The sequence below is a fragment of the Acaromyces ingoldii genome (assembly GCF_003144295.1).
Source record: "Acaromyces ingoldii strain MCA 4198 unplaced genomic scaffold FA10scaffold_2, whole genome shotgun sequence".
Lineage (NCBI taxonomy): Eukaryota > Fungi > Basidiomycota > Exobasidiomycetes > Exobasidiales > Cryptobasidiaceae > Acaromyces > Acaromyces ingoldii.
The window spans coordinates 1,443,465-1,469,167 of NW_020290248.1; the positions used below are offsets into that span (position 1 = coordinate 1,443,465).

The 25,703-nt window shown below is 56.0% G+C and overlaps 7 protein-coding genes across 7 annotated transcripts; 3 read left to right on the forward strand and 4 right to left on the reverse strand.

Moving 5' to 3' along the window:
- Positions 1–58: 58 nt before the first annotated feature.
- FA10DRAFT_228686 (DEAD-domain-containing protein) lies at positions 59–2,471 on the reverse strand (the record flags this gene model as incomplete). Its single annotated transcript, XM_025518760.1, has 2 exons — positions 59–815; positions 868–2,471. The coding sequence occupies 2 exons, from the start codon at positions 2,469–2,471 to the stop codon at positions 59–61; spliced, it is 2,361 nt and encodes a 786-aa protein (XP_025378843.1).
- Positions 2,472–3,121: 650 nt separating this feature from the next.
- On the forward strand, positions 3,122–5,175 carry FA10DRAFT_278414 (hypothetical protein; the record flags this gene model as incomplete). Its single annotated transcript, XM_025523455.1, has 4 exons — positions 3,122–3,877; positions 3,943–4,550; positions 4,642–4,885; positions 4,928–5,175. The coding sequence occupies exons 1-4, from the start codon at positions 3,160–3,162 to the stop codon at positions 5,173–5,175; spliced, it is 1,818 nt and encodes a 605-aa protein (XP_025378844.1). The 5' UTR covers positions 3,122–3,159.
- A 127-nt stretch (positions 5,176–5,302) lies between these two features.
- FA10DRAFT_72287 (hypothetical protein) lies at positions 5,303–8,670 on the reverse strand. Its single transcript, XM_025525661.1, has 2 exons — positions 7,790–8,670; positions 5,303–7,719 (listed from the first exon to the last, which is right to left on the reverse strand). The coding sequence occupies exons 1-2, from the start codon at positions 8,512–8,514 to the stop codon at positions 5,430–5,432; spliced, it is 3,015 nt and encodes a 1,004-aa protein (XP_025378845.1). The 5' UTR covers positions 8,515–8,670; the 3' UTR covers positions 5,303–5,429.
- Positions 8,671–11,622: 2,952 nt separating this feature from the next.
- FA10DRAFT_300241 (hypothetical protein) lies at positions 11,623–17,574 on the forward strand. The gene is made up of 2 exons (XM_025524815.1): positions 11,623–13,371; positions 13,423–17,574. Exons 1-2 carry the CDS (start codon positions 11,905–11,907, stop codon positions 17,419–17,421), a joined length of 5,466 nt encoding a protein of 1,821 aa, XP_025378846.1. The 5' UTR covers positions 11,623–11,904; the 3' UTR covers positions 17,422–17,574.
- Positions 17,575–17,628: 54 nt separating this feature from the next.
- FA10DRAFT_265495 (general substrate transporter) lies at positions 17,629–19,762 on the reverse strand. The gene is made up of 5 exons (XM_025521083.1): positions 19,630–19,762; positions 19,524–19,559; positions 19,203–19,458; positions 18,303–19,126; positions 17,629–18,232 (listed from the first exon to the last, which is right to left on the reverse strand). The coding sequence occupies exons 1-5, from the start codon at positions 19,724–19,726 to the stop codon at positions 17,787–17,789; spliced, it is 1,659 nt and encodes a 552-aa protein (XP_025378847.1). The 5' UTR covers positions 19,727–19,762; the 3' UTR covers positions 17,629–17,786.
- Positions 19,763–21,756: 1,994 nt separating this feature from the next.
- Positions 21,757–24,326, forward strand: FA10DRAFT_300243 (hypothetical protein; the record flags this gene model as incomplete). The annotated part of the gene is made up of 2 exons (XM_025524816.1): positions 21,757–22,271; positions 22,334–24,326. 2 exons carry the CDS (start codon positions 21,757–21,759, stop codon positions 24,324–24,326), a joined length of 2,508 nt encoding a protein of 835 aa, XP_025378848.1.
- Positions 24,327–24,416: 90 nt separating this feature from the next.
- FA10DRAFT_259001 (hypothetical protein) lies at positions 24,417–25,569 on the reverse strand (the record flags this gene model as incomplete). Its single annotated transcript, XM_025519943.1, has 2 exons — positions 24,417–24,823; positions 24,903–25,569. 2 exons carry the CDS (start codon positions 25,567–25,569, stop codon positions 24,417–24,419), a joined length of 1,074 nt encoding a protein of 357 aa, XP_025378849.1.
- Positions 25,570–25,703: the final 134 nt, after the last annotated feature.

Genomic DNA, 25,703 nt, shown 5'->3' on the forward strand with positions numbered 1-25,703 from the left:
ATCATGCCTTGGCGGTTTCACCAAATGTAATAATGATACAGGAAAGAGGAAAGGATGATCATCGACGGCGATTTTTGTTGCTGGCTTTCCCTCCCTTGGCGGTCTTGGGTGCTTTAGTCTTTGCTTTACCCTTGCCCTTTGCTGCTCCACGCGCACCAGCTGACCCCGACCGGTCACCCAAGTCCGATGCAAATCCGCCCGCAGCACCCTTTCCGACCTTGTTGAAGCTGCTCCTGGTCTTCTTATTTCCTTTGTCCTTGTTCTTCCCCTTCGAAGGACCGCCCTTGCTCTCGAGCACACCCAGCTCCTTAGGTCTTTGTGCCTTTTTCGCAGCTCGGATACCCGCATCGATTTCACCGCGCTTGTTCATCTCTGCGTCTTCCTCTCTCGCAATCTTCATCCTCTTCTTCTTTCTGCTCAAGCCCGAAAATTTGTCTCGGCCCTCCTTTGACGTCTTCTTCTCCTTGTCGCCGCCTCCGACCTTGTTCAGATACTCCTTGGTCCCGAGTTGCTCTTGCTTGTGCTTCTCCGACTCCGATTGGAACCATGTCCGTTTAGGTCGGCTCATTATCTCTTCCCGATGCTCGACCATATTTTGACCCTTTGTAAGCTCCATTTCGGCCCTTCGCAATTCCTTCTCCTCTTTTTCTTCACGCAGCACAACATCAACATCTCCCTTGATCTCTTCGAGGCGTTCGGAGATTTGCAAAACGACTTCTCCAGGTATCATGCGATGCTTGACCTGGGCGGCTGGCGATCTCTTGAGCGCCATCTTGAGCATCTTGCGATCGCCCTGTCCCACGAGCGTGACGGCTCTGCGAAGAATATCAGCGTGCTGCCTACGAGCTCAAGTGATATTGCACTCACCGCCCATTGCGTCCAGCACGGGCCGTTCTGCCCACTCGATGAAGATACTGCTCGAATTGAGTGGGCATGTCGTAATTGATGACCGTCTCCACGCCTCGAATATCCAGACCACGACTTGCGAGATCGGTGGCAATGAGGAAGTCTGTGCGACCATCTTTGAAGCTCTGAAGCGATTGCAAGCGCTGCTCCTGTGACAGGTCTCCGTGCAGCTCGCCTGCAGATAGACCAACAAGGCCAAAAACGATGCGCAGCTGATGAGCCAGCTTCTTGGAGCGAACAAAGATGATGACCTTTGTCCGAAACGTCCGCGTGCATAGGCTCAGCAGAAGAGCGGGCCGGGCCTCATCCTCGGTCCTCTTCTTGACCACGCTACTACTACCACCATTGTTACCTCCATCGTCTTGACCAACGCTCATCTGGCCACGAACTCGGACAAATTCCTGGATGAGCTTCTTTGCGGTGCTGCGCTTAGGGTCGACAAAGAGACGAACGGGTCTCTTCATGCTCAAGCGGACCAATTCGTCGACATCGTCCGTCATCGTGGCCGAAAAAAGCATAGTCTGACGAGCCTTCGGGGTCATCTCGAGGATCTCGTTGAGTTCGGCAGAGAAGCCCTCTTCGAGCATACGATCAGCTTCGTCCATGATGACGATCTCGACGTCCTCTATGCCAAAAGAGGCACTGTTGCGCATGTGGTCAATCAGTCGACCAGGCGTGGCAATGACGATGTCCGGTCGAAGCTTGAGCTCTGCCTCTTGAGTTTTGAGCGAGAGACCACCAACGGCGAGGCAAAAACGGACGTCGAGGAATTTGCCCAAGGCTCTGCCAACACTGGCGCACTGCACAGCCAATTCGCGTGTAGGCATGAGGATAATGACGCGCGTCTTTGCCTCATCTCGCCCTTTTGGCCGGTGGGCTAGTCGCTCCAAGATGGGAATCATGAAGGCTGCCGTCTTTCCGCTTCCTGTGACGGCACCTGCCACAATGTCTTTGCCGGCCAAGGCGATGGGGATGGATCTCGCTTGAATCGGTGTTGGAGTGTGAAAGTTGAGAGTCGCCAAAGCGCGCAGAAGCGGTCGTGACAGGGAGAGGGACTGAAACGTAGGCGTCTCATCGGCGCCGTCCTTTGCCTTCCCTGTTTGCTGGTCTTCTACAGCGAAAAAGGCAGCTTTCCGTGCCTTCTCCACCTCTGTCTCCTGTTCCGATTCTGCTTCTGAGTTTTCGCTATCATCTTCGTCCTCATCCTCATCCTCGTCCGACTGCCTTTCTTCTTCATCGTCCTCGTCTTCCGAGCTCGATAGAGGATCTTTTTCATCGTGGCTTTCTTCGCTCTCACTTGCTTCTCTCGCTCGCCTGACTCCAGCGCCAAATTCCTCCTCATCCTCCTCTTCGACGTCGTGTTGGTCGTCTAGGTGTTCGTCATCCTCCTCTTCGGCCAAGTCGCTATCCTCGTTGTCTTCTGGGTCGTCGTCCTCAGGCTCGGGGAGCTTGAAGTCAGGCCTCGTCTTCCGCCTCTTCTCAATTATGTCGTCAACTGAGAGTTTATTCTGCTCCTGTCCGTGTTCATTGATGCCTCCTGATCCCTTTGCACCTTTGACAGACATGTCCCATGCGCCATTGAGGTCCATGTCAAAGCCATCACCCATAATGTCGAAGGTGAAGCTCTTATCGAGAGCCATCTCGCCGTCCCCAACATCTATGGCGTTTCTCTTGGCTTTTACGGGCTCTTTGATCTTGTCTCGTGATGCAAGCCCCGCATTCGGCTTTTTGGCAGGCTTCCCCTCCAGTTCGTCATCGTCCTCGTCCTCTTCCTCTGCGTTCTCGATATCTCCGTCTTCGTCTGGCACTTCATCGTCTGAATCGAGCGTCATAACGAAATCATCGTTCGCTTTCGCCTTCGACTGTGCCTTTATCCTCTCCATTATGCTGCCACTCTTGTCAGCTCCAGCTATCCGTCCTGGCATCGTCGTTGCTTTCTTTCGGTTCTTCCCTATTCGTGCAACTCCCAAGTTCTCAAAAATTCTGGCCAAAAAAAGTTGAAGCTCGAAGTACTCACGTGATTATAACAGCTTTGTCACTTGCTTTGTCACGCACTAGGTGCCGCGAAGGCCGCTTCTAGCGCGGTTCTCTCCACAAGGTTTGGGAAGAGAGAAGGGGTGCTATGGTTATCTCAGGTAGCTAGCTCGGCTCCCCTCGTAAGCTTCCTCTCGCTCTTCCCACATTCACCCGCTTTTCCCTCCCCACCCTTTCGTTCCTTCAACATTTACACTCATTTATCCCGCCGCGACAGCAATGCAGCTGTACACGGTCCTGACCCTGGCGCTGTCCCTTGTCGGCGTAAGCCATGGCATGCAGACGACTCCCCGCTTGATGGCTGGGTACGAAAAATTCGTCCAAAGGGCAAGTCAAAACGGCGCACAATCGAAGCTCCTCTTCAATGCCTCGCAGCAGGCCGTCTTCAGCAGCTTGATCGCATCACAGAAGCCGGCGACCGCTGATGACGACGATGCCGCTCCGACGTACCCCGACATCGTCCTCGGCAACGTAACGCAGCCCATCGATCACTTTGGTGACGGTGTCAATGGGGCTAAGTTCCAGCAGCGCTACTGGTATCACCTGCGCTACTACAAGCCTCCGTCGCAAAGATCTGCCAACTCGACCGTACCGATTTTCATCCTCGACAGCGGCGAATCGGACGGGACGCCCCGCCTCCCCTATCTCGACCATGGCATCATCGACATTCTCGCAAATGCCACGGGTGGCATTCCGGTTGTTCTTGAACACCGCTACTACGGCGCTTCGCTGCCCAACCGAACTGATTTCGGGCCTGGCGAGACCTGGACGACAGACGAGCTGCGCTGGCTCAACAACAAGCAGGCCCTTGAGGACAGCGCTCAATTTGTCAAGAAGATGAAGTTTGACGGTGTCGATGAGGACCTCACCGCACCAAAGACACCAGTTATCTACTATGGAGGGTCTTACGCCGGGGCTCGAGCTGCACACATGAGAGGTGGGTGACTTTGCGATAAATGCTCCTCCTACAGTTTCATCAACTGATTGGCGTTCCTTTTCCAGTCGTCTACCCAGACCTCATCTACGGATCCATTGCCTCTTCAGGTGTCGTGGCGGCGATCGAAGAGTTCCCCTACCTCTATTTCCCTACTTTCGCCGGTGCTCAGGTCGACTGCTCACAAGCCATGGCTTCCGGTGTCGAATGGATGGACAAGATCCTCGCCCCGGAACCGCACAAGGGCCGCCATCAGCCCAAGCGTGACGCTGCAAAGACCAAACAGCTCCAGGCTCTCTTTGGGCTCGAGGATCTTGCAGACCCTACCGACTTTGCAAACACCGTCTCGTATCCAATCGGATCTTACCAGAGCCTTAATTGGGATCCTTCGGTCTCGACGCCCATTTTTCCGGCTTTTTGCACCGCGCTGGTCGGACATCCGTCGGGATCCGTCGATCCGGCGCCCCAGCGTAGGGCTCAGAGCAACAACACACTCGATGCGCCACAGGTCGTCCTCAACTGGGCAGCCTACGTGAAAGAGACGGTGGTGGATCCATGCACCCAGGATGGTACCTCAGTCGAAGAGTGCTTCTCCACTCAAGCTACGGTGGACCAGTACAAGAATGCTACAGCTCTCGACGACGGCTTTTCTTGGACTTTCCAGTTCTGCACAACGGTATGTCTCTCAATTCCTTTTCATCCCTTTGACAAAGCGACATTCCTCTGATGACCTAACGCTTCGTTTCTCATTCCTTGGTATACTATAGTGGGGCTACTTCCAGACGGCCCCGCGCACACCTGACCCCGCTGCGGTGCCATTTGACTTCACCGTATCTGGACCCAAGGTCCTTTCTGCCCTCTTGGACCTCGACTACGTTTCTGAAATCTGCCACAAGGGCTTTACTGAAGGCAAACACTTCAAAATGCCCAAGCACCCCAACACGACCGAGGTGAACCGTCTGGGAGCTTTTTCAATCGAGATGGACCGGCTGGCATTCATCAATGGACAATGTAAGTGTCTTTTTCTTTGACCACGCCCTTGACTTCGCAGAGCGCTGATGGCGAGCGATACAAACCCACAAGACGACCCATGGAGGCCCGCCACGGTGCACAGCGAGCAGTTTGCGTACGGCGGAGCACGCCAGGACTCGCTGCTGAGACCCTTTAAGCTTATTCCCAACTGCTGGCACCACTGCGACGAGAATGGCAACAAGACCTTCGAAGCGCCCCGGATCGCAAAGGTGCACGCCGAGACTGTTGACTTTGTCAAGTCTTGGCTTGGCGGGTTCGGGGTAAAGTAAAGTCGTTCGATATAGCCTCCTCTGCATATCCTTACAGAAATGCAATCACAACGCAGAGTCAGAGCCACACATACAGGGATCGAGAGAGAGATTGAATTAGAACGTGGAATAAGTTTAAGAAAACATGAAGAGAGAGCATACATAGAGGATACACTCATGAACAAGGGGGAGCATCTGGGGATGCTCCGCTGCGCAGACGTTTGGTTCGGAACGGGAAAGAAAAGGGAAAGATTGTGTATGAGACAGACAGATTATCAAGGCGAGGCCGCGAGCTCATCGTTTTCGTCTTCCTCCTTGACTTTTTGCTGTAAGGCAGTGCCGGGCCTGCTCGGCGTGGGCGTGGGATCAAAGAGGCTACCCATCGTCGTCAATCTCTCGGGATCATCATTGGCTGTGGTGAGCCTCCTCTCATCGACATCCCTCCTCGACCGCTGATGATCAAGCAGGTTGGCGATGCTCACCCTCCTCGTCGCGCCGCTGACGCTGCTGTCGACGACACTGGCCGTCTTTGGTGGAGGTCTATATTCCTCGTCGTCAGCTTCGTCGGCGGCCTTGCCGTCCTTGCCCTCGGGTAGGTCGCCACGCCGGTATCCGCGCTCCGAAGACTCCCCAAACTTAGGCGGTGTGGGAATATCGCCGCTCGTAAATGGTCGCAGGCGCTTAGAGGGAGAGTCGCGCTCGTCGCTGATGCTTGGTCGCTTGGCACCCAAGCTCGTGGCGAGCGAGGGCAGGGGTCCAAATGAGAGCCGATCTCGGCTGACGGGCCTCCTGTCGATGCTGCTCATGCCGGCGCCCGTGCCGAGCCCGCCCCGGCTGCCATAGCCGCCTACTGCGTCTCTTGGCGAAGGAGGCACCTGGAAGCGGAAAGGCGAGCTACCAGAAGGGGGCGATGTCTTGCGAGGGCTTTCGCCCACGGCCGTGACAGGTGTGTCCCGGAGGCTTGGCAATTGCGTGCTCGGTTGCGAGGAGCGAGCCTGTGAGAAGGAGCTGAGGCCAGACCGGAGCGATGAAGAAGGCAGGCGAGCAGAGGACAGAGGTCGTGTACCCGTGGCATCGCCACTGAGGCCGTACAGGTTGCTCGGAGGATCCAAGACCGATCCTCGAGACACGGGACGCGACGACGCTGCTGCATTAGAAGACGCCGTGAAGGGACGACGTTCGCCATCGGCACTCAGGCTATCGCCAAGGCTTGGGAGGGTGGGCGCCAAGCCGTCCATCGTCGACGATGGTCTGCCACTGCTAGAGAATGGCGGTGCGGCCGCGCTGCTTCCGCTTGTTCGTGGCACCATTGGCGAGGTCAGTGGTGGGCCGTGACCCGTACCAGGTCGGCTGAGGCTCGACAAAGGAGGTAGCACGGGTCGTTCCGTAGGCGAACCTGGGCGACCAGCCGAGCTTGGCGGCCGCAAGCCGTGCGAGCTTCCAGGCGGACTTGCTGCGCCGCCCTTTCGCAGGACAGGCGTGCGCATCTGCAAGTGGGCCGAAAGGGTACTCTGATAGCTGGACCTCAGGGACGTAGCGCCCAGCGAGTAGCCATCGAGGGAGTCGCTGCCCGGAAGCGCATCACTCTGCAAGCTCGTTCGCCTCTGCTCAAACGGCCTCCATTCGACTGGCAGCTGGTAAGCAGCCGGAGCGGTCGGCGTTTCGACGACAGAGTCTACCGTCTGCCCTTGGCTCCCATAGTGTTCGTAAGACGCCGTTGATGCGCCAGGGTAGTCTGCGGCCGCGACGTCGTGGCCAGCCGGGGTGAAGGCGGCAAAGGAGGGAGGGGCGGCAGGGTGGGCGTAGCCTTGCTCAGCAAAGGCACCGCTGCTGCCGTAGTAGGCAGCGCCATTCTGTTGATGGGGAACAGGAGGTCCTTGTGCAGAGAGGGCAGGGTCACCGTAGGCCTGACCGAAGCGAGGGGCCAGATTCGGATTGAGGATCATGTCGACGGGTGGGGCTGCTTGCGGGAATCCATAGCCTTGAGCGGGGTAGACACCATGTGGAGAGGCCGAGGTGGGCTGGCCTGGATACGCGGCAGGGTAAGCCCCGTAGGCTGGCATAGGTTGGGCTTGCCCAGCGGAGGGAAGAGAGGGGTGCGGCGAGAGGTAGCTCTGTGGGCTGTGACCACCCTCGCCGGGTGCTGCCAGGGGCGTAGAGACCTGCGAAGACGGACCCGAGTTGCTCGAATGATCTTTGCTGAGCCGCTTCTTGTTGCCTGCTGCTGCCGCCGCTGCACTCGCAGCTGCTCCCTTTGCAACGGAGCTCTTTCGTCGTCCTCCAGCACCAGCACCCGCACCTACGCCAGAGACGCCCCCGGCGGTGGGTGTGCCCCCGTTGGAAGATGGCGAGGTGCCCCTCTTGCTAAGCACCTGCGCGTGAGCATGCTGTGACTGAGCGGCTGACGCAGCCAAGCTCGAGTGCAGCGAAACTAGCTCAGCCATCATGACCTCATTTCGCTCCGACTCGTCGGCATGCACCGTCTGCGCATGCTGGCGCAGATTGTCGAGCCGAGAAAAGGCCTTTCCGCAATGGCAACGAAACGGTCGCTCACCAGTGTGTTTTCTGCGTTTGGAATTCGTCAGTCTCGTGACTGCCCATGTCATCAACATCGAGACGAGAACAGCTGACTCACCGAACATGACGAGCGAGGTGCTCGCTCCTGGTAAAAACCATTCTGCAGTCGCCAAAGCCGCGGCATTGAAACATTGTGACATTGCCCGAGCCGGACGCTTCGCCATTCCCTGCCTTCATTTTAGAACCCTTGTCCGAGTCGTCGTCGTCGTTAGAGGCCGTTGCATTTGCGCCATCATTTGAGCTCTTGCGCCGTCGCATGGATGCCTTCTGGGTGCCATTTGCGCTGCCAGTTGTCGATGGCGTGTTCGTCAGGCTCATCGACCGGGAGGCAACGAGATGCGAGGGCGCTTGCATTGAAGAGGCTGACCTTGAAGCAGTCGAAGAAGGCATTGCTGTGGAAGAAGATGCGAGGCCGGGTGTGACACCAAATGCGCTCGTGCCTACCGTCGAAGGATACGGTTGGTAAGGGTTGGAGTAGTAAGTTGCCTGCGTGGGTCGGTGGTGGATGCTTGCTCCGTCAGAGACGGACGCATGGGTCATGTGGCTGGGGTGATGGTGGTGGGAAGGGCTTTGAGCAGCAGCTGCGCTGGAGTAGCCATTGACAGTGGAAGCGCTGCCGACGGCGCCGCTGCCTGGCCCTGCCGCTGCAGCGCCCTGGTCCGAGTGCTGGGCGAATGAGGGCGCCGAGGAACCGGTGGGATTGTGATGGCCTGCGGCGTAGTGATAGTGGCTCATTAAGCCAGGTGAATGCGCGGCAGAGAGAGGCTGGCCGGGAATGGACATTGCAGGACGGCTGCGCAGTGTAGAGTAAGATCGACTAAGGCCGCTTCTTCGTCAACCAAGGGGTGAACTTCGCCTCCGCAATGCGATCGTCGTCTTGTCGCAGTGAGAGGAAAAGAGAGAGAGAGAGAGTATGTGTGTGTGTATGTGTGTGCGTGCGAATCGAAAAGGTACGAGGGGCGAGGAACAAATGACGCGCTGGTGCTGGTGACGTGAAGAGAAGCGGCGGCGCAGCCAGAGGGGGAGCGGCCTCGTCTGGCTTACGGCTGCTGCAGGTGCTTGGCGCGCGGGTCGCGGTGCGGTGTCGTTGTGATTATGATTCGAGCACCGCCTTCACACCTCGTAGTGTTGGAGACGATGAATAGTCGTGTTCTTTTGTTTGGAGGAAAGGGATGCCCAATCCGTCTTCGGTACCTTGCTGCCCTGGCCGGGGCTGCAGCAAATCCGGTCGCAGATACTTCCACTAGCAGGGGTGGCAGGAAAGAGGGCAAGTGGACCAGAGGAATTTGCCGCCAAAGGGGGCTCAATAGCCAGTGGAACTCCGCCTCTGTTGAGGTGACGGCTGCTGGTATAAAAGCAAAGGAGATAGGGAGCTTTTGCCAAATAATCTGCTGGCCCTTCGGATGATGGAGAGAAATTGGTTTTCCGGCTTAGCGTCGAAGCACGACCGCGAGCGTGCCTTGCGTGCGTGACTTTTGACAATTGTGTCGATCCGGCTTTTTTTTTTTTCCTTGAGCGTCACTTGAGTCCGACAGAGTGCGTAGACCGGTGCGTGCGCTGGTGGTGAGAGGTGTCAAAGAGTCGAGCGTCGCTTACCCTGGTGACGGACACGGGGCGTTGAGCATGTGGAACTCACCGGTCGTCTTCAACGAACCACAGCCCAAGTTCTCTCTTGCGCTCTGCGGAGGGCGAGACATCTGCTTCGTAACAGCACATATGAAAGGAACCTGCTATAGGAACGCGGCAGGAACAGTAACTTAATGTGGTCACCCCAATAGAACAATAATATTGCATCTGAAAGCGTAACCTAACATGCATCACACCAGTGGGCGTCGGGCCTCCCTACTAATACGTTCCAGGAAAAGAATTTAATGACCTTTTTCGGTCTCACAAAGCTGATAATCAAGTGGGGCTCTCGCGTTGGAGCCCGAACTTGAACAATCGCGGATGCAGCTAGTGCCAGGCCAGCTAGGGCAGTTGGCCGGACGATGCCCTGCATGCGTGCTCCGTTTGACGCTTCCTCAAATTTCAATATATTCTTTTGTGACACAGGCAGAAACGGGAGCGATCCAGGACCTTGTTGATGCACTATGAAAACCAACTGACAAGAGGCCGGACAGGGCGGAAAAGGCAGAGAGGAAGAGCCCTGGCTAGTCTGCCGTTTCTCTGTCCTTTTTAATTTTTCGGGTCGCTGGCCTTGAACTCTCGTGCTGAGATGCTGGATGAAGCCTGAAGCCTGCACCGCTTCGGCGTACAGCTGGCCGCCCCTAATTCCATAGCCCCTCGTAGAAGCCGAGTTCACTCTGTCATTCGGCCGTGACATAGCCGTGCTGGCTCTTTTTGGATCAGCAGACTCGTTTTGCGCCGAAGGCCAAGACCCACAGCTTGGCCGCGGATGATGCGGTGGTTTTCGTTTAAACTTCTTATCGAGCCATTCTCGCATACCACATCGCACCTGTAAATTGCTCTTAGACATTGCGATGCGACGAGGGGAATTAATCGTCACGCAATAACAACAGAGCGAAGAGGACTATGAGAAGAAACCGTGTAGCTCACTGGTCAGAAATCATGGTTGGCCTTTCTTCTGCATATCAAAGCAGCGCTGTGCCGAAGGACGGCAAGAGGGCGAGAGGCTTCCGTGTAGCCGAGAGATGATCAACCGAAAGATGATCACATGATCAGGCCCAACAATTCACCCATTGTCGACGTATGACAACGCAAGTCTAGAAATCATAGTCTCTGCGACCGAAGAAAGAAAGACGCTCATCATGACCAACATAGATATACAAGAAGGTTAAGCTCTCTGAGTCTTTCAAAGAGGACAGACTAGTCTTTGAGGTAGTGAAGAGGGGTGGCGGCTGCATTGTCTTAGTCAAGAGAACCGCTAGATAGAGACAAGCCTGAGAATGGACAACAGTACCATCATGAAGCTCGAAGATGTACCATTTGCAGGCGTAGGATTGGCCAAGGGCCCTCTGCAGCTCGTGCGGCGCGCCCAAAACAAGTTTGCTACCCTCTTGATTCGACACATCGAGAAGCGAGACTCACGATGACAAAAGGACTTCTCGCCTTGTCTTGAGCACTCCTCTTCAGCGTTTCTGCTTCATTAGCTCCTAGAGCATCAGTGGTCTGCCAATTGCTCAAACGATACGTTGGGGCGAAGAAAGGCAGCCAAGGCAAAGCGCCGGACCCCTGTTGCCTCCCTATCAACGGTCGCATCCCCACATCATTTGTTCAGCCAGTCAAATTGTTCCTTTCTTAAAGATAGACTGCTGACGAAGAGGGGACTTAAAAGCGACGGTCGAACATCAGGCACATTAGCTACGCACATGCATTGACAGCGAGACTCAGGCTAGCAGGGCATCAAAATAGAGCAGGTAGGTGGCTATGCGCAGCTATTACTGGCTACAGATATTTCAGGGAATTTGGCGGACGGCGTTAAAAGCAAAGGCACACGGGAGCATGAGGAGTAGTAACAGGATCCGTGAGGGCGGGCCAAAAGCAAGCGGGCAAAAGCAAACGGGAGCGAATGCATAAGTTCCTTCCGAGTGCTTCTCCGCACAAACAGAAGAAGGATTTGCCTGCCGTCCAGCCCGAGGAGAATTTTCTCCAGCCTCTGCTACAACATCTTTCATACTGTTCAAACTACTACAACGCTTTTGCTACCAATACTAATAAAACTTCTCTCCCACAACTACTCTCACAATCACGCTAACTTGTGCCTGTTGTATAATAGCTTTTTTTCGTTCGTCTACTACTACTACTAGTGTAATGTTACTCAGTGGACCAAAACTGGGCTCTTTCTTTATCTGCGTGAATGAGAATTTAGCCTAGCTCTGCGGCGGGATGCTAAGCCGTGTGAGCGACGGCGCATGCTGTCTCGGATCTCTATGATCAAGCAAGGCGAGGCACTGCCTCCCTCATCTCCTCCTTTGTCGTGTCAACATCACCTCTTTCCATCGCCCGCAATCGCACCGCTCCGTTTTCATCAAGAAAGGAAGGATACTCGTAGACGAGAGAGCTTTGGGAAATGCGAGACTTCTGAGAAAGGAGGCAGAGAGCATCCCCGCATTTAGAGCATCGCCTCTACCATTTCACTTCGAACGGAAGCCTTGACGCGCGCACACACGAAGCGAAGGAACCAGAAGAGTGTAGGGGTCCTAGGAGCTCGAGATGGCGTCCTCGATCGTTGCACCGCCACGACGGTCATCGCAAGCAACACCTCAAAATAATCACAATGGCCTTGTGAACCACGACAGACCCCTCGGGCTTGGGCTCGGCCTGGCTCTCAACGCCGAGGACGACGTCGTGAAGGTCCCAAGAAAGTTGCAGCTGGTAGCAACACCCGAAGCCGACGAGCCCACGCCTCGGAACACCAATGTGTCCTTTGCAGACAACCAGCAGCAGCAGCAGCAGCAGCAGCAGCTCTCTCCTACATCAGTCCACAGCTTCCACAGTCGTCCCTCCGAGGAAGCAAGGCCGCAAATGCATTCTCGTCAACCAAGCAGCGCCACATCCGAAGTCGATATGGGCGTGCAGCTGGATTTGGCATTGAGCTATATCAGTCGAGGGCCTCTTGCGGGTACTGCCCTCTCTCAGGCTTCTTCATCAAGGCCAGCCTCTTCTGCTTACTTTTCCTCGTCGAGACCACGTCAGAAGATCCAGCAGTTCTCATCCCAAAAGAACAACCCACATACACCAGGCTCTCTGCGGCACGGTCCCTCCCGGCTTGGTCCTAAGAACAGCAAAGGCGTCAGCAGCAGTGGACAAGACGAAGCAACGGCCTCAGGAATACGCTCAGCGACCGTTGATGATTTTCGGACGGCCCTAGAGCGACTCAACGAGATGAAGGTATACATTCGGAGCCACTCGTCACAATCGAGAGTGGCCGAAGGGGAACCTGACGCTTCCACCTCGGCATCCGCACTCCCACCCGTGCCGCTTCCGCCGCTGATGCAATCACCTGCGTCTTCAGCCCTGTCACCAGGTGGTATGGACGGGAGAACATCGCCCCCGCTCTCCTGGACGGGCATGGCGAAGCGCCCTGCATCGAATGCGCCTTTGGCCAGGTCTGAGGATATCGCTCATCTGCTCACACAAGCTCGTGCTCTGGCTCAGCCAACCGCGCTCTTTGCCAATGCAAAGCAGGAGGAGCCTCAAAGGAGAACGCTTGCGCCGCAAAGACCGCCACGGAAATTACGAAGCCGAATGGAGCTCCGATCACCTCACGCCGAAGGCGTGGGCCAGGAACAGCAGAAAGAAGAGGACAGAGCGGAAGGAAGCATGGGCCGCAGATCGCGGAGCGGTCTGATGACGTCTGCCTCGACACCAGAAGGAGCACTGGGCAGGGTTCCTCTCGATTCTGGCTCAAGCACCAGTGGTTCCATCGAAGGGAATGAAGAGGATCGAGACCAAAAGGAAAAAGGGGAGGAGATGGAAGAAGTTTTGACGCATGAAGGTGCGCCGAGGCAGCAACAGCAAAGAGGCGTCAGAAGAAGAGGCAGTAATGTGGCACAACCGGGTCCAGAGGGCAAGGGTCTCACCATCGAAGTTTCTAAAAGTCAGTCGAGCGATGCAGCCACCGAAGTAGACGCTCTGAGAGCTGGACTGCGCTTTGTCATAGGATGTTACGACGACCTGGTAAGTTTGTGCTTGGTGCTACGAAGAGCGAATCTGACACTGTCGCTCCAGCATCAGCAACAACAAAAGCCTGGCTATGGAGGCGTCTCAGAAGCCATCATCGCACATCTCACAAAAGAGCGCATGCAGAACTTCTTCCCTCGAGATTCTTCAAGCCCTGCTCCGGACAGCAGTGGAGCGGCGACTGATGGAGCATCAAACGAAGTAGGAACGTTGGCTACAAATGCGAAGAATACGGGAGCGCTACGGCCACGGAGCAGATCATTCCTCAAAGCATTGGCGAAGGGAAAACCCTCGCTTGTCTCTGATGCTGCTCGTTTCCGTCTATCTAGCCACAGTACCGGCTTGAATCGCATTTCGCGCTTACCGACAATCGACGCTCGGCGGCTGGAAGCTACGAGTGGCTTCGCCGGCGATGGTGGCTACTCGCATGGTGTAGTCGGACCAAGCAATCGGCTCAGTATGATGACGTCGTTGACTCCAGTCGAGTCGCCCAGCAAGGACGACGGGACTTCCTCCGACGTCACAAGCTCTTCGCATAATCCTGGCCGGGCGAATATCGGATCAAGAAGAAGGACGAACTCAAATCCACTTTCTTCCTCCCTCTGGAGCGCTCGTATCGGCGGTGGCAAGCTTTCGTCCCCCTCCGCTCGGAGCGAGTCAAATCTGGGTGGTTTCTTCGAGAGCGAAAGCCCGGAAGCGTCTAACGGCAGTCGGTCCTCCCACGCTGAAGCGTTGAGAAAGGCCTACAACGACGTGGCGCGCATCGCTGAAGAGAAGCGCACAATGCAAGCGGAGATGGAAGAGCTGAGCCAGGCAGTCTTTGCCGAGGCAAACGAAATGGTCAGGAGCGAGCGCATAAAAGCGGCAGCGTTGGACAAGGAACTTGAAAGCCTCCGAAAGGCCATGGCGGCCGCTCAGCAGCAGAGAAATGAAGAAGGGGAAGAGCTGAGCGAGATTGAGCGAGGCGCAAAGGATGAAAATGAGGCACAGATGATGGCGGCCGTGGCGCAGGCTGCGCGGGAGACGGCAGAGGCCGAAGACGAGGCTGCTGCATGGAAGCTCGAGGCCGAAAGCTTTGAGGAGCGCTGTCAGATCCTCGAAGAGGCTTTAGCAAAGGCGATGGAGCTCCTCGCTGAGCGCAACGACGCAATGCACGCTGCAGAAGATGACTCGATGTCGAGGTCGGTCGCAGACGCAGATGGAGAATATCTAGAGCAAGATGAGGCAGAGAAAGAGGGAAAGATCGTTGACAATGAGACAACGTGGGCGCCTGGCGCTTGGCCTATGAGCCTGACCTCATCTTCTTCCTTCGAAGCTCCTGCAGAATCTGTGGTGACGAAGGACAAGAGTCACTCAGTAGACATGCTTCGAGCGCCACAGACAACTCATGGACCCGGTCGCCGCATCAGCAACACCCACGACGAGATCTCAAGTTTGTCGCTGGCTGCTTCTCCCTCTCTCAGCCCTCACAGCGGTATCTCGGGGTCCATCCGTCGGAGCTCGGTATTACCTCACCACGAGTTCAACGAAAGCACTGGCTCTTTCTATAGTCTGGGAGAGGCCGAGATAAGCGATGAAGCATCCATATCGCAGCGGCAAGCTTCGACAGTGGCTAATCCGCCGGAAGCGGGAGGCCCGGGGAGCGAGAGCGATGATGGCAGCAGAAAGATTGCTGGCTTTCCCTCATTGTTGGCATTATCATCGTCCAAACGGGAGGGGAAATCGCTCGTTGGAGACGAAGACAACCCGGAACCGGAAGAAACTTTGCGCCTAAGCGAGAGGCCCAAAGACGCTGAGGATCATCAGGAAGACGATGTGGATGATGATACAAAGAAAGCAGGCTTTTACGAGAGCTCGTTGTCAGGCTTCAACACACCGGCTACGACGCCGGAGGATGTTACGATTCGACGATCATCATCTGTCGATACTCGCACTTACGGAGCTCGGCAAGCGAAGCAGACTCCATCAGCCCACCAAGCGCAGCTCGTCTCGTCCCATGAAAACGTCAGCCGGAGTAGAAGCCGGAGTAGGAGCAGGAGCAAGCAAAGATGGTCGGGCAACTACTCCCCAATAGTCTCTTCGAGAACCTCTGTTCACATGGACGACGAGCTCGAGGATGAAGACGAAGACGAGCAAGAGGCTCAAAGCATCGCTGACCTCAAAGATGAAGGGATATCTATCGGAAACGATGGAGATGAAGTACGACAAAGGCGGCGCAAAGTAATAGACCCTTTTGACGCCTCGTCTCAATCACAGGAAGCCTCCCCACTGCCGCATATCATAACAAAGCGGCTAGGTCCCGTCGACAACCTGTTAGCCGGGAGCGTTGCTAGTGGTGGGACAGGCGATGTAGATTCTCCGATGCCATCACCAGTTTCGTCAGGCGTTGGTGGTCATTCGAGGAGAAGCTCGGCGCTGCCTGGGAACAATTCGTCGCGCCATGCAAGTTTGGCTCTACCGCCGCGACCTCCTCAACCCCAATCGCCTCTACCTCTTCCTCCTGCCAACTCGCCGTCGCCGTCAAACTCGCAATCACATGCCGACATTGATGATCGCAGCTTCCTTTTCCACAAGCCAGCTGCGCTTAGTGTCGAGCCGACCGCGGCAGATAGATCCTTGCAGCATGCATCGGTCAACGATTTTCCACAGGGAAGACTTACAGATCAAGCACCAACGCAAAGGCAGGAGCAGGGACAAGAAGACCAAGAAAGAAGGGAAGAGGAGCAAGAAATGGAAGATTCTGTGACCACCATCCCGAACATGTCGTCGTTGCCTAAAACGTCCCCAAGATCGACGATGAATCCAATGTTGCGACCTTTCCGCAAGGCGTCTGGTCCGGGGCTTCCCGTCGTCTCGTACGCTGGTGACCTCTTCCTATCCGAGGTCGACCAAGATTTGGACACAGGGCCCTTTTCCCCGAGTGACGAGAATGGCGGGGGAGCGAGCGAGATGAGAGAGTCGATGGAACAGATCAGGGAGGAGAATTACTATCCAGTGTCTGTCAATGGACGCCAGATCGATCTTCACGACCGCCGTTCTCATCATGACCGTCAGTCCAGGGTGACGTCAGGCTCTGGCAGCATTCACAGCACCGGGGGACACACGACGGCCGCGTCAATCTCAGGCAGCAGCATCTTCGACGGCTCACTTGCGAGCAGCGTGGGTGGAGGGCAGACGCAAGCAGCCGCCAAAGGCAGAAAAGGCAGTCTGAACCCTTTCTCGAATCTGAGAAGATCCAAAGCCAGCAGTCACACAGTCGACAGCAACGAGACGAGTTTGACGACGCCCTCATGGTCGTCCTCCCACGCTGAGGCTCCTCGAAGGTCTCAGGAATCCAAGGACGTCAACCAGAACGCCCGAAGTCCGATCCAGCGAAATGAAAGCTCCTTTGCAAACGCAAGTGATCTCACGTCACGAGCCTCAACTGACGAGGGAGCCCGCAGTAGACTTGAGTCGTCCAATGGATCAAATGCCGCCCTCTCCCTCTCGTCTTCCGGGGCAGCACCTGCTCTGGCGCAGAGAAAGACGTCTACGAAGAAAAAGGGGTCTAGCGGCAAATCTTCCATCCTCAAGAACATGCCCTCCACAACTGCGTCGTCCGACCCTCCTTCGATGTTGCTACAGCAGCAGTCGACGTCCCCTTTCGATTTAAAGAGCCGATCGATCCCGTCAGTGGCTTCACGGACGTCAATCGCCGATGATGCTGGCGATGTGCACCGCAGAGCACCGTCGATTGCGAGCACCTCGAGCGCTGGCGCCATCACGGCATTCAGCGGTAGCACTGGTGGCAGCAGCCGACTCCGATCTCCGGTCCAATCTCCAATCGAAGTCGGCAATGGAGACGAAGAAGCCGAGGCGGAAGTCGATGGGCAGCAAGGGGAGACTGATGGCTGGCAGACGTTTTCGCAGATCTCCAGCCCTCAGATTGGTTCAACTGGTCGGCCACCGACGCACCATTACTTTGGACCTTCTTCGACGGGTAAGCCCCCGGTTCCGCAGCAGGAGACTTTTGGACGCAAGAGAAATTACGGCGCAAGGCGTCGATAGAAGGCCGGTTAGAATATTCATCGCACACACTCGTTATCCTGTATATACCGTACTGTACAGTAATGTACTGTACAAGCTCAAGCTCGCCGATCTTTCCTGTTTTTTGTAGCGTGCTCTACTCGTGCAAATTGTTAGTAGATTGACTACTGTCACAGTCATCACGGTCGTTTTCAGTCATCACGGTCGTTCTTTGCTTCCGAAAAGACGATGGGGCAAGTGAGCGAAAGTCAGGTTTGCGGGACGCTCTTGAAGATTACGATTGCGGGCTTAATTATTAGCAAGTTAAAGAGGAGAGAAGATCAACGGATTGACAGGGTAGAGAGCTGCTGAGCGGCCGGGAGAGGGAAATTGAGAAAGTGGAGAACCTATGCACCTTCAACCTTGGTCTCTGGCGCCTTTCTCGTCGTGTCAGTCTCCTCGCCCGTGATAGGGTCAGGCTTTGATCTCCACTGTCCAGCCTTGGAGTCGGGCACCTTGACGACATCCGAATCGACGTCGACGTCCTTGTTTTGGACCATGTCTTTCCTCGAGGTGAAGCCTGCAGGCACCCAGCTCCGGCTTGTCCAGGGCTTGCACGCCGGGTCGTTGTACATTTCGTCGATGGCTTCGAGCGTCAGGTCGGCCGTTTCGTACACGAAGAAGTAGGCGACGAAAAAGTTGAGGAAGTTGGCGCTCGCGAACACGAAACCATATTTGAACTGAATGCTGTCCGTGATTGGAGTGGTGAAGAAGGCGATCAAGAAGTTCCAAACCCAATTCGACAGTGTGGCGATGGCGGCCTGCTTAGCCCTAGTCAACCGAGGGAAGGATTCTATTACAAAGGAAGAAGTCAGCACGACTTGTGAAATTTAGGCTTATGATGAAAAGTCACGACAACTTACCTCCACAGAAGAGCCAGATGCCTGGCGCCCAGGTCGACGCGTAACCGACGATGAAGAGACACGCAGCGACAATCATCAGCGTTCCAAAAGACTTTTCAGTTGAATCGCCCACGGTGCCGGCCAGACCAAAGACGAGAAGCCAGACGACCATCCAGGCAGCGCCAAAAATAAGCGGAAGCCTGCGTCCGAAACGCTCGAGAACGTAGAGACCGAGGAAAGTGCAGCCAAAGTTGACTGCTCCCAGGATGATCTGCGTCACATAAGGGTCGCTCAAGCCGACGGAGGTGAAGATCGAAGTTCCATAGTAAAAGAAATAGTTCGCCCCAGTGAGCTGCTGACCAGCTTGCAAAGTGATGCCCAGAAGGGTGCGGTAGAGGACCTTGTGCTGTGGTCGGAAGCAGTCGCGCCACGATCCCGCCTTGACTTTGCGATCCGCCTCCACATTGGAGACAATTTCGGCGTACTCGGCCTCGACCCACGGGTTTGAGTCAGAGGGCTTGGTACCGCGAACGATGGCCACGGCCCTGTAGGCCTCGTCAGCACGATCGTTTGCCATGAGCCATCGAGGGCTCTCTGGGCAGAAGAGAATGCCGACGCCGAGGATTGTGGAGAATGCGATACCGAGGGCGACGGGAATTCGCCAAGAGCCCGAGTTGTCGAGACTTCGGGTGCCAATGTTGATGCAGTAGGCGACAAGAATGCCGAGGGTGATGAAGAGCTGGTAGGTTGCGACGAGGGCGCCCCGAATCTGCCTAGGGACAGTTTCGGACTGGTAGAGCGGCACTGCAGCTGAGAGAGCGCCCACACCGATACCCGTGATGAATCTTATAGGTCGGAGGATGTCATCGTCAGTTGAGAGGAGATGAAAGTGTGACTCGCAGCGACGAATAAGGCACTCACCTTCCAATTGCGACCTGGTACCAGGCCTGGAACGACGTGACTTGGATAATAACACCGATGTCAAAGATGATTGTTTCCCAGAACATTGCCCATCGACGACCGATGCGATCCGAAAGGGGCGCACCAATCAGACAGCCGACGGCTGTGCCGACCGAGAGGAGAGAGACAATGAGACCAATGAGCCAGTCGTTGAACACCTTGAAGTCCCGTGCAGGCGTAGAGTTGTTTGGGTCGAATTCGGTGGCGAATCGCCGCACTGCACACGCGCCGTCAGTGCTGTCATCGTTGGTAATTGAAGAGCTGCATCGATGCCCCACTCACCGAAGTCATCCATCTCCTGGATGCCCGAGATCTGGCCTAACAATGTGCAAAATCACCGCATCAGCTCCTAGTCCTTTGGTGTTTTTGACATAAATGTGGTACCCACCCGTGTCATAGCCAAAGAGGAAACCGCCCATCGAGGCCAGCACGGCAACGATGAGCGACATGGGCCCGATGGGCGTGCCGCGGATCTGGAACTGCATGATGGAGGATGGAGGGGGAGTAGGCGGAAGGGGAGGGGATGAAGGGAGGAAAGAAAAAAGAACCTGCGTCATCCAGGAATTGTCTTTTATACAGCCATGAATAATCTCCTTTGCTTCCGGCAGGTCGGGGGTCCTGTCCTGAATAACTTGAATGTCTATGCCTTCTCCCCCACGGAGCTCCTCAATTTTTGCACTCTCTGACAAGCTGCCTGTGGAGCGTGCGGAAAAAGTTGATCCCCACCCTCGCTTCCTTCGCCGGATTGCGATGGCTATTTCACTAAATTACATCGCACCTTTTGGGCATAACTCTGCAGGCTGGTCAGCAGTTCATAGGTGCGAATTACTTTTTTTACTAAGCGTTCAGCGGTTCAACCCCTGGCAAGTTGTTTGCATCTGTGCCATCTAACCGTGAGCTGTCCAGCACAAGGCCAGTACTGGCAGCAGCAGTGTAGCATTATTGGGTCAAAGGCCGGAGCAGAGGCAAGACGATGACGCAGAGTAAAAGAGGGGAAAAAAGTAAAAGAGGCACAGAATTGTTCACTGATATTACCTGTGCGTCGTGTGTTTTTCTTCCCTCTCGAAATCACCGGCAGCACCAGATCGCACGATCCCAAGACCCCTTAGCCCGTTATTATTCCTGTATCCCCATTATGTGCCTCGGGGGAACTTAGGTCGGCTTAGAATTTCCCGCGCTCGCTCTTTTTCTCGCGTGCCGATCACGGCTCAACAATCGCCGCCTGCCTCTCTCCATGGCGAATCGGTACAGGACAAAGCATGCTTCAGGTGCCTGAAAACACGGCGCAGGTAGACCATTCCCTACCGAAAGAGCTGCAGTGTGTTCATCACAAAGGACAATGAGGGGAGGACCAAGGCAGGGAAAGAGCTAGAGTAGTTCAAGCCACGCCACGGAGATAAATGACGTATTGCCTCGCCCGAGATGCACGGTGGTAGCTGCCGCACAAGCCTGGCGCCGGATGGACGGAGCCGTGCTGAATCCGGTGGAGGAGCGGACCTCCAATTTTTCCAGATCGAGGGTGCTCGCCACTTCAACAGAAGTGAATGCTGAACCGCCGTCGCCGTGTCCCAGCCATCTCACCTCTCCCTTGTGAGGTGCTGTTCCCACATGCACCTTGCCTGCGTTTGCTCCACAATCCAGGAACTGACGTTGCCAAGCCTTGTTCCTGAGCTTCCGGTGGTACAAGGACGGCAACATATGTATTGTGAGGCAGTACTCTTGCAATGTCGGCACGGAGATTAAGGAGCTCTCTGCGCAATTCCCCGCGCCCATGTGCTTTGCGTGATGTCTTTGCAAGACTGTCCTCGATAAAGGTCGGTCGTGGAAACCAGCTTGCCACTATTCTCCAGCAACGACAACGGCATTTTCGACCAGTCGTCGTCGCGAGTGAGCGCCGAGCGGAGTCCTCGATGCACGTGGCCGCGGGGGCGGGGCGTTGACTTTTGCAAGCCAACAGAAGTTGCAAGTTCTGCCAAGAGGCGCTCCACCCCTCGACCTCGTCAGCGATCTCCGCTGAGGACGGCTCATAGGGCGAGCTAGGTTCTTCAATTGGGTCCAGGAGCGAGAGCGGGGCTTGACACGCTCATTCATAGAACCTTGCCCGTCCAAGTCTAGCATTGAAAAAATCACACCAATAGTCGATGGCATGTTCGACGCATGACAGCGATCAGAGCGCAATAACTATGCACACTATTTCTCAAGTGGATTTGAGCATGTTCTCAAGAGAGCTAATCTCTTTCTCTCTTGTGACTTGTTTATCACTTTGCTTGGGTCCGCACGACGACTCGTCAAAGATGAGCAAAAGGGTAGGGCCAAAGCGGAGTAAAGCGCGGGCCTCGCGCCCACAGGGAAAAGCGCATCCTTGGTCCACCGCTCCCTTCCTTGCTTTGGCTTTTCACATCTCCCTCTATCTCCCACTCGTTCGTCTTGCCCGTCGCCACTTCACCCTCCTGTTCCAATTCCTGTTCCTTGCTGTGCTCTTGCTCCCGCTGCCCACTCGCCCGTGCTGCCGCCAATGTCGTCCAAGGCCAGGAGGAAGCTGTCGATCCGTGCTGTCCGCTGCATTGACATTGACGACACTGCGTCGCCCCCCGTTTTTCTGTTCTCGGTCACTCCCTCGACGGCGAAGGGCGGCCCGTCGCGAACGCCTGACCACAGCATTGGTACCAAGGGCAAAGCGAGCAAGTCTGAACTCGAAGTGTACCAGGTGCACAGGACGTCAAAGGAGCTTCTCGCCCTGTCTGCACGCCTCATCAAGACCTTTGACGCACTGCTTGACCAGTCTCGAGGGGGACCTCGACCGCTGACGGGCGACATTGAATTGAACCGGTTCAGATCACTGCGTATTCTCAATATGCACGACTTGCGTCGACTTCGAAAAAGGAGTAGCGACCAGGACGATACAGGCGACTGCTCACGCATCTCCCAACAGAAGCAAGCAAGGATGTCGCTCATCGACGACTTTTTTGCAAAGGCCCTCGAGGCAGGCGGCGAGATCGTGGCGAGCAGCCGTGCCATGCAGGATGCCTTGTCAGTGCACCTTGGACCCGGAAACTCCTGGCTTACTGAGCTAATCCATTGTCCTCCTGCAGCGCACCGTTTGAGCCTCCTCTGTCGCTGGAATGCACCGCGAGAGCAATGGAGGAGAAGGACGACCGCGACAGTACCACGCCCACAAGCTCACGTTTCCCTCATAGCAGCAGCACTTCCATTGCTTCGCTTTTCTCTTCGCCAAAGATTGCAAGGCATCCGTCCAGCGACACAAGCGCACTGCAGTCATCACCGGGACACTCGGCAGAGCGTTTTGCCACACCAGAACCAAGTCTGTCTCAGCGACCAAGAAATGACGCATACCACCCCCCTCTCAACTCCAACGATCGAATCGATACTCAGCACGAAGATGAAGCGATCCTCTCGGACCAACGAAGGAAGCAGGCGACTACAAACTCCCCCAACCTGTTGCGGCCAAAAGCCATCTACGACCACCAACCAAGCAGCCGGGGCCCGTCGCCTTCTCCTTCCAAGGTCCCCTGTGATGACGACGCTGTACAGTGGCTCACCGTTCTCACCGCTGGGGGACGCCCATCCCCTGGTGAATCGAGCAGTCGTGAAGATCGCCTCAACGCATGGCATTCTGCCGCGGCCAATAGTGGCGCTACCAAGTACTCGTTGTCGGCTGATGCATCCAGGGAGACCTTTCCATCGCCAAAGGGCAGCCCTCCGTACTCGTACCTGCCGACAAGGCTTGGTAAAGCGTCGCTCAAGGAGTTCGCGTCTCCATCTCGCCAGGCCGATGTAGAAAGCCTGAGAGAGGAACAGTCGCATGATACGGCATCATCCTCCAGGCGCTTTCCCTGGCTTCATCGCAAAGGAAGCCCCTCGAGTCTGCGCATCGAGCCAACGATCAAGCTTGTCGAGACTGATGTCATCGCGAGCTCGACTGGGAAGCTGCCCAAAACAGGCCGCCGGCTGTTTCAGACCGTCGACCGGCTGCATAAACAACAGCAGAAGCCGATGTTCACTCACAGCAAGACTCTTGCTGTCTCGTATTCTAGCCCGAACTTGCGGCTGAGAGCGATCCAGGACGGCAACATCGACAGCAGCAGCGACATGATGGCTTACAAACCCAGCCAGCTCGAGCTCCTTATCTTTGGTCGGGAAAAGTACGGGATGAGGGCTGAAAGCATGCTGTCGAGCAGCACCATCTCGTGGGAGGAGGAACTGGAGGAAGCAAGAGTGACGATCGCATTGCCAAAAAGAGTGGCGACGGTGGACGATTTGCCGCAGAGAAAGGGGCGCGTGGACGAGGCCGAGGCGATGATGATGGACGTGCCTCTGCGGCTTTGGCGCAGTGGTAGCAATGGACGAGCAACCTACGGCAATCTTCAGATGAGACGACAGAACAGCAACAGCTCGCTAATGCAGGGAAAGGGCAAGAAAAAAGCCGGGCTGCTCTACCTCAACCTCGGAACAGATGCTGGCGAGCTGGCCGAAAAGTCGGAGATGGCCCTTTTTCCCGCGAGCCCCACCTCGATTAGCAGCGTTGGACCGTACGGCAGTCGATCGCGCCACGCCACGTCACCTGCGTGGGCCTCGGGCGATTCGAGACTGGGAGAGGTGCGTCGTTTTTCAATAGAGGAGCTCAACCTCACGTCGCACTCGGTGAAAAGCGTCAATACGCCATCTATGGACTCTTCGCTCTTTGACCCTGTCCGGACCACAACCGGTGGAAAACCTTCTCCGATCCTCGGTCCATCTTCCAACAGTCCCTGGCCGCAAAGCCCCACGACGACCGGGACAAGCATCGCCCTTTGTTCGCCAATGAGTGCGACGACCAAGTCTGCTACTACTCCTGCGGCTGCTTCTGCCTCGCCTGGTGACAAAGTTCAAACCCTTGTCACCCCTGCAGTCGTTGCCTCACAGGGCGACACATCATCACCGGCGTCCACTTTGGGGAAAGGTGCCTATGCGCCACCGACGTGGAAGGGATCCGGACCAGCGAGGAAGGACGGGTACTTTGTGATTGACAGCGGCGTCATTGCCACCAAACCACTAGTCATCACCAAAAAGTCACCGCGGCCCTAGCTTGCATGTCTGTAATATTTGTCTTTTCTGTCTATATGCTTCTCACTCCTTGTACCGTGCTTGCTGCTTGTGAGGAAGTATGATGATCTGTCACTGTTGCTGCGGTGGCCGCTTGAGAATGGCAACTTGTGCCCCTCCTCCTCCTCCTCCTCCTCCTCCCCCTCCGCCTGATGTTTGCTTCTCCTTTCCACCACCGCCTTTTGATGCACCACCACCACCGCCGCCGCCTCGTCTCTTCTTGCCATGCGGTGGCGCACTCTTGTTCGATCCCTTTCTCTTGTCCTTCATCGCGGCCGGCTTTGTCGGTGGGGCTGCAGCACCAAGGGCACCTCCAGCAGCCACGGTCGACGAAGCCTGCTTTGTCTTCTTTTCTTTTCCTGCTCCTCCCGCGCTGGCTTTGGCGCCGCCACCCCGCTGTTTCTTCCCGGCCTTTTGTTTGCGCAGATGCTCGAGCAGTGGTGTGCTCTTTGCCCTCTCGGCCTGGCTCGTAATGTCGGCTGACAGAAAGAACAGCCCAGGTCAGCATTCTTTACGAACTCGTTTTCAACAACGGAGTGTACTCTGAAGACCGCTCACCCATCAGCTGCGCATCCGTCTTCTCGGCCGGCGCCTTCTCCTTTTCTTCGAGCTTTTGCAGAAAGTCTTTGTAGTCGGCGTCGCCCTCGATGGTGTTCTCCTTGTCATCGGCCTTGGCAGCTCCCCTGCCCAGGTCGGCTGGCGTCTTTTGGAATGGTGCAAACTCGACGAGCGCTGCAAAGTCAATCTTTCTAGCCTCGTCGCGGAAAACATGCCCGTCAAAGGCGCGATGAAAAGCCAAAAGAGCGTCGAGCGAGGTGAAGCGGACGTACGCGCGGGCGTGCGTGTGTGGAAGCAGCTCGCGAGCATCCGAGGGCGCACCTCGGCGGACTCCATCCTTGATCTTGCCCGGCACAAAGCGTGTCCAGTCCACGTTGGACGCCACACCCTGCCCAGTCGTGCCCGGTCGCTTGACCCACGGCTCGACGGCGCGCCAAAAGACGTCCTCGGGCACGTTGGGCGGGAGACGCCGGACGACAACTTTGAGCCTTGGTCTCTGCTGTGCGTCGAGGTCATCGTCGGCGTCCGCATCATGGCCCTCTGACTTCTTTTCCTTGCGCTTTCGCTCTCGTCTTTTCTTCTTCTTCGCAGAAGCAGCTGCAGTAGTAGCAGCAGCCTGGGCTTGGCTGCTCGACGCAGAGGTAGAGGCTTTGGCACCGTCAACCATCGAGCGAGGCCCTTTGGGCGGGGCTTGGTTCTGCAGCACTGGCGAGGAAGGAGCCTGAGGGCTCTTTGCTTGAGCCTGTGGTGCTGAACTGCTACCCTTTGGCGGCGCAGCGCCAGCACCAGCAGCCGCCGGAC

Excerpts from the sequence above, each read along its gene's own strand:
- FA10DRAFT_72287 (XM_025525661.1), bottom strand. The coding sequence starts at position 8,514 with ATGTCCATTCCCGGCCAGCCTCTCTCTGCCGCGCATTCACCTGGCTTA. Across the intron at positions 7,720-7,789 it reads CACCTCGCTCGTCATGTTCG|AAAACACACTGGTGAGCGAC; the intron begins GTGAGTCAGCTG and ends TTCCAAACGCAG.
- FA10DRAFT_300241 (XM_025524815.1), top strand. The coding sequence starts at position 11,905 with ATGGCGTCCTCGATCGTTGCACCGCCACGACGGTCATCGCAAGCAACA. Across the intron at positions 13,372-13,422 it reads TAGGATGTTACGACGACCTG|CATCAGCAACAACAAAAGCC; the intron begins GTAAGTTTGTGC and ends CTGTCGCTCCAG.
- FA10DRAFT_265495 (XM_025521083.1), bottom strand. The coding sequence starts at position 19,726 with ATGCAGTTCCAGATCCGCGGCACGCCCATCGGGCCCATGTCGCTCATC. Across the intron at positions 19,560-19,629 it reads CCTCTTTGGCTATGACACGG|GCCAGATCTCGGGCATCCAG; the intron begins GTGGGTACCACA and ends GCACATTGTTAG. Across the intron at positions 19,127-19,202 it reads TACCAGGTCGCAATTGGAAG|ATTCATCACGGGTATCGGTG; the intron begins GTGAGTGCCTTA and ends CCGACCTATAAG.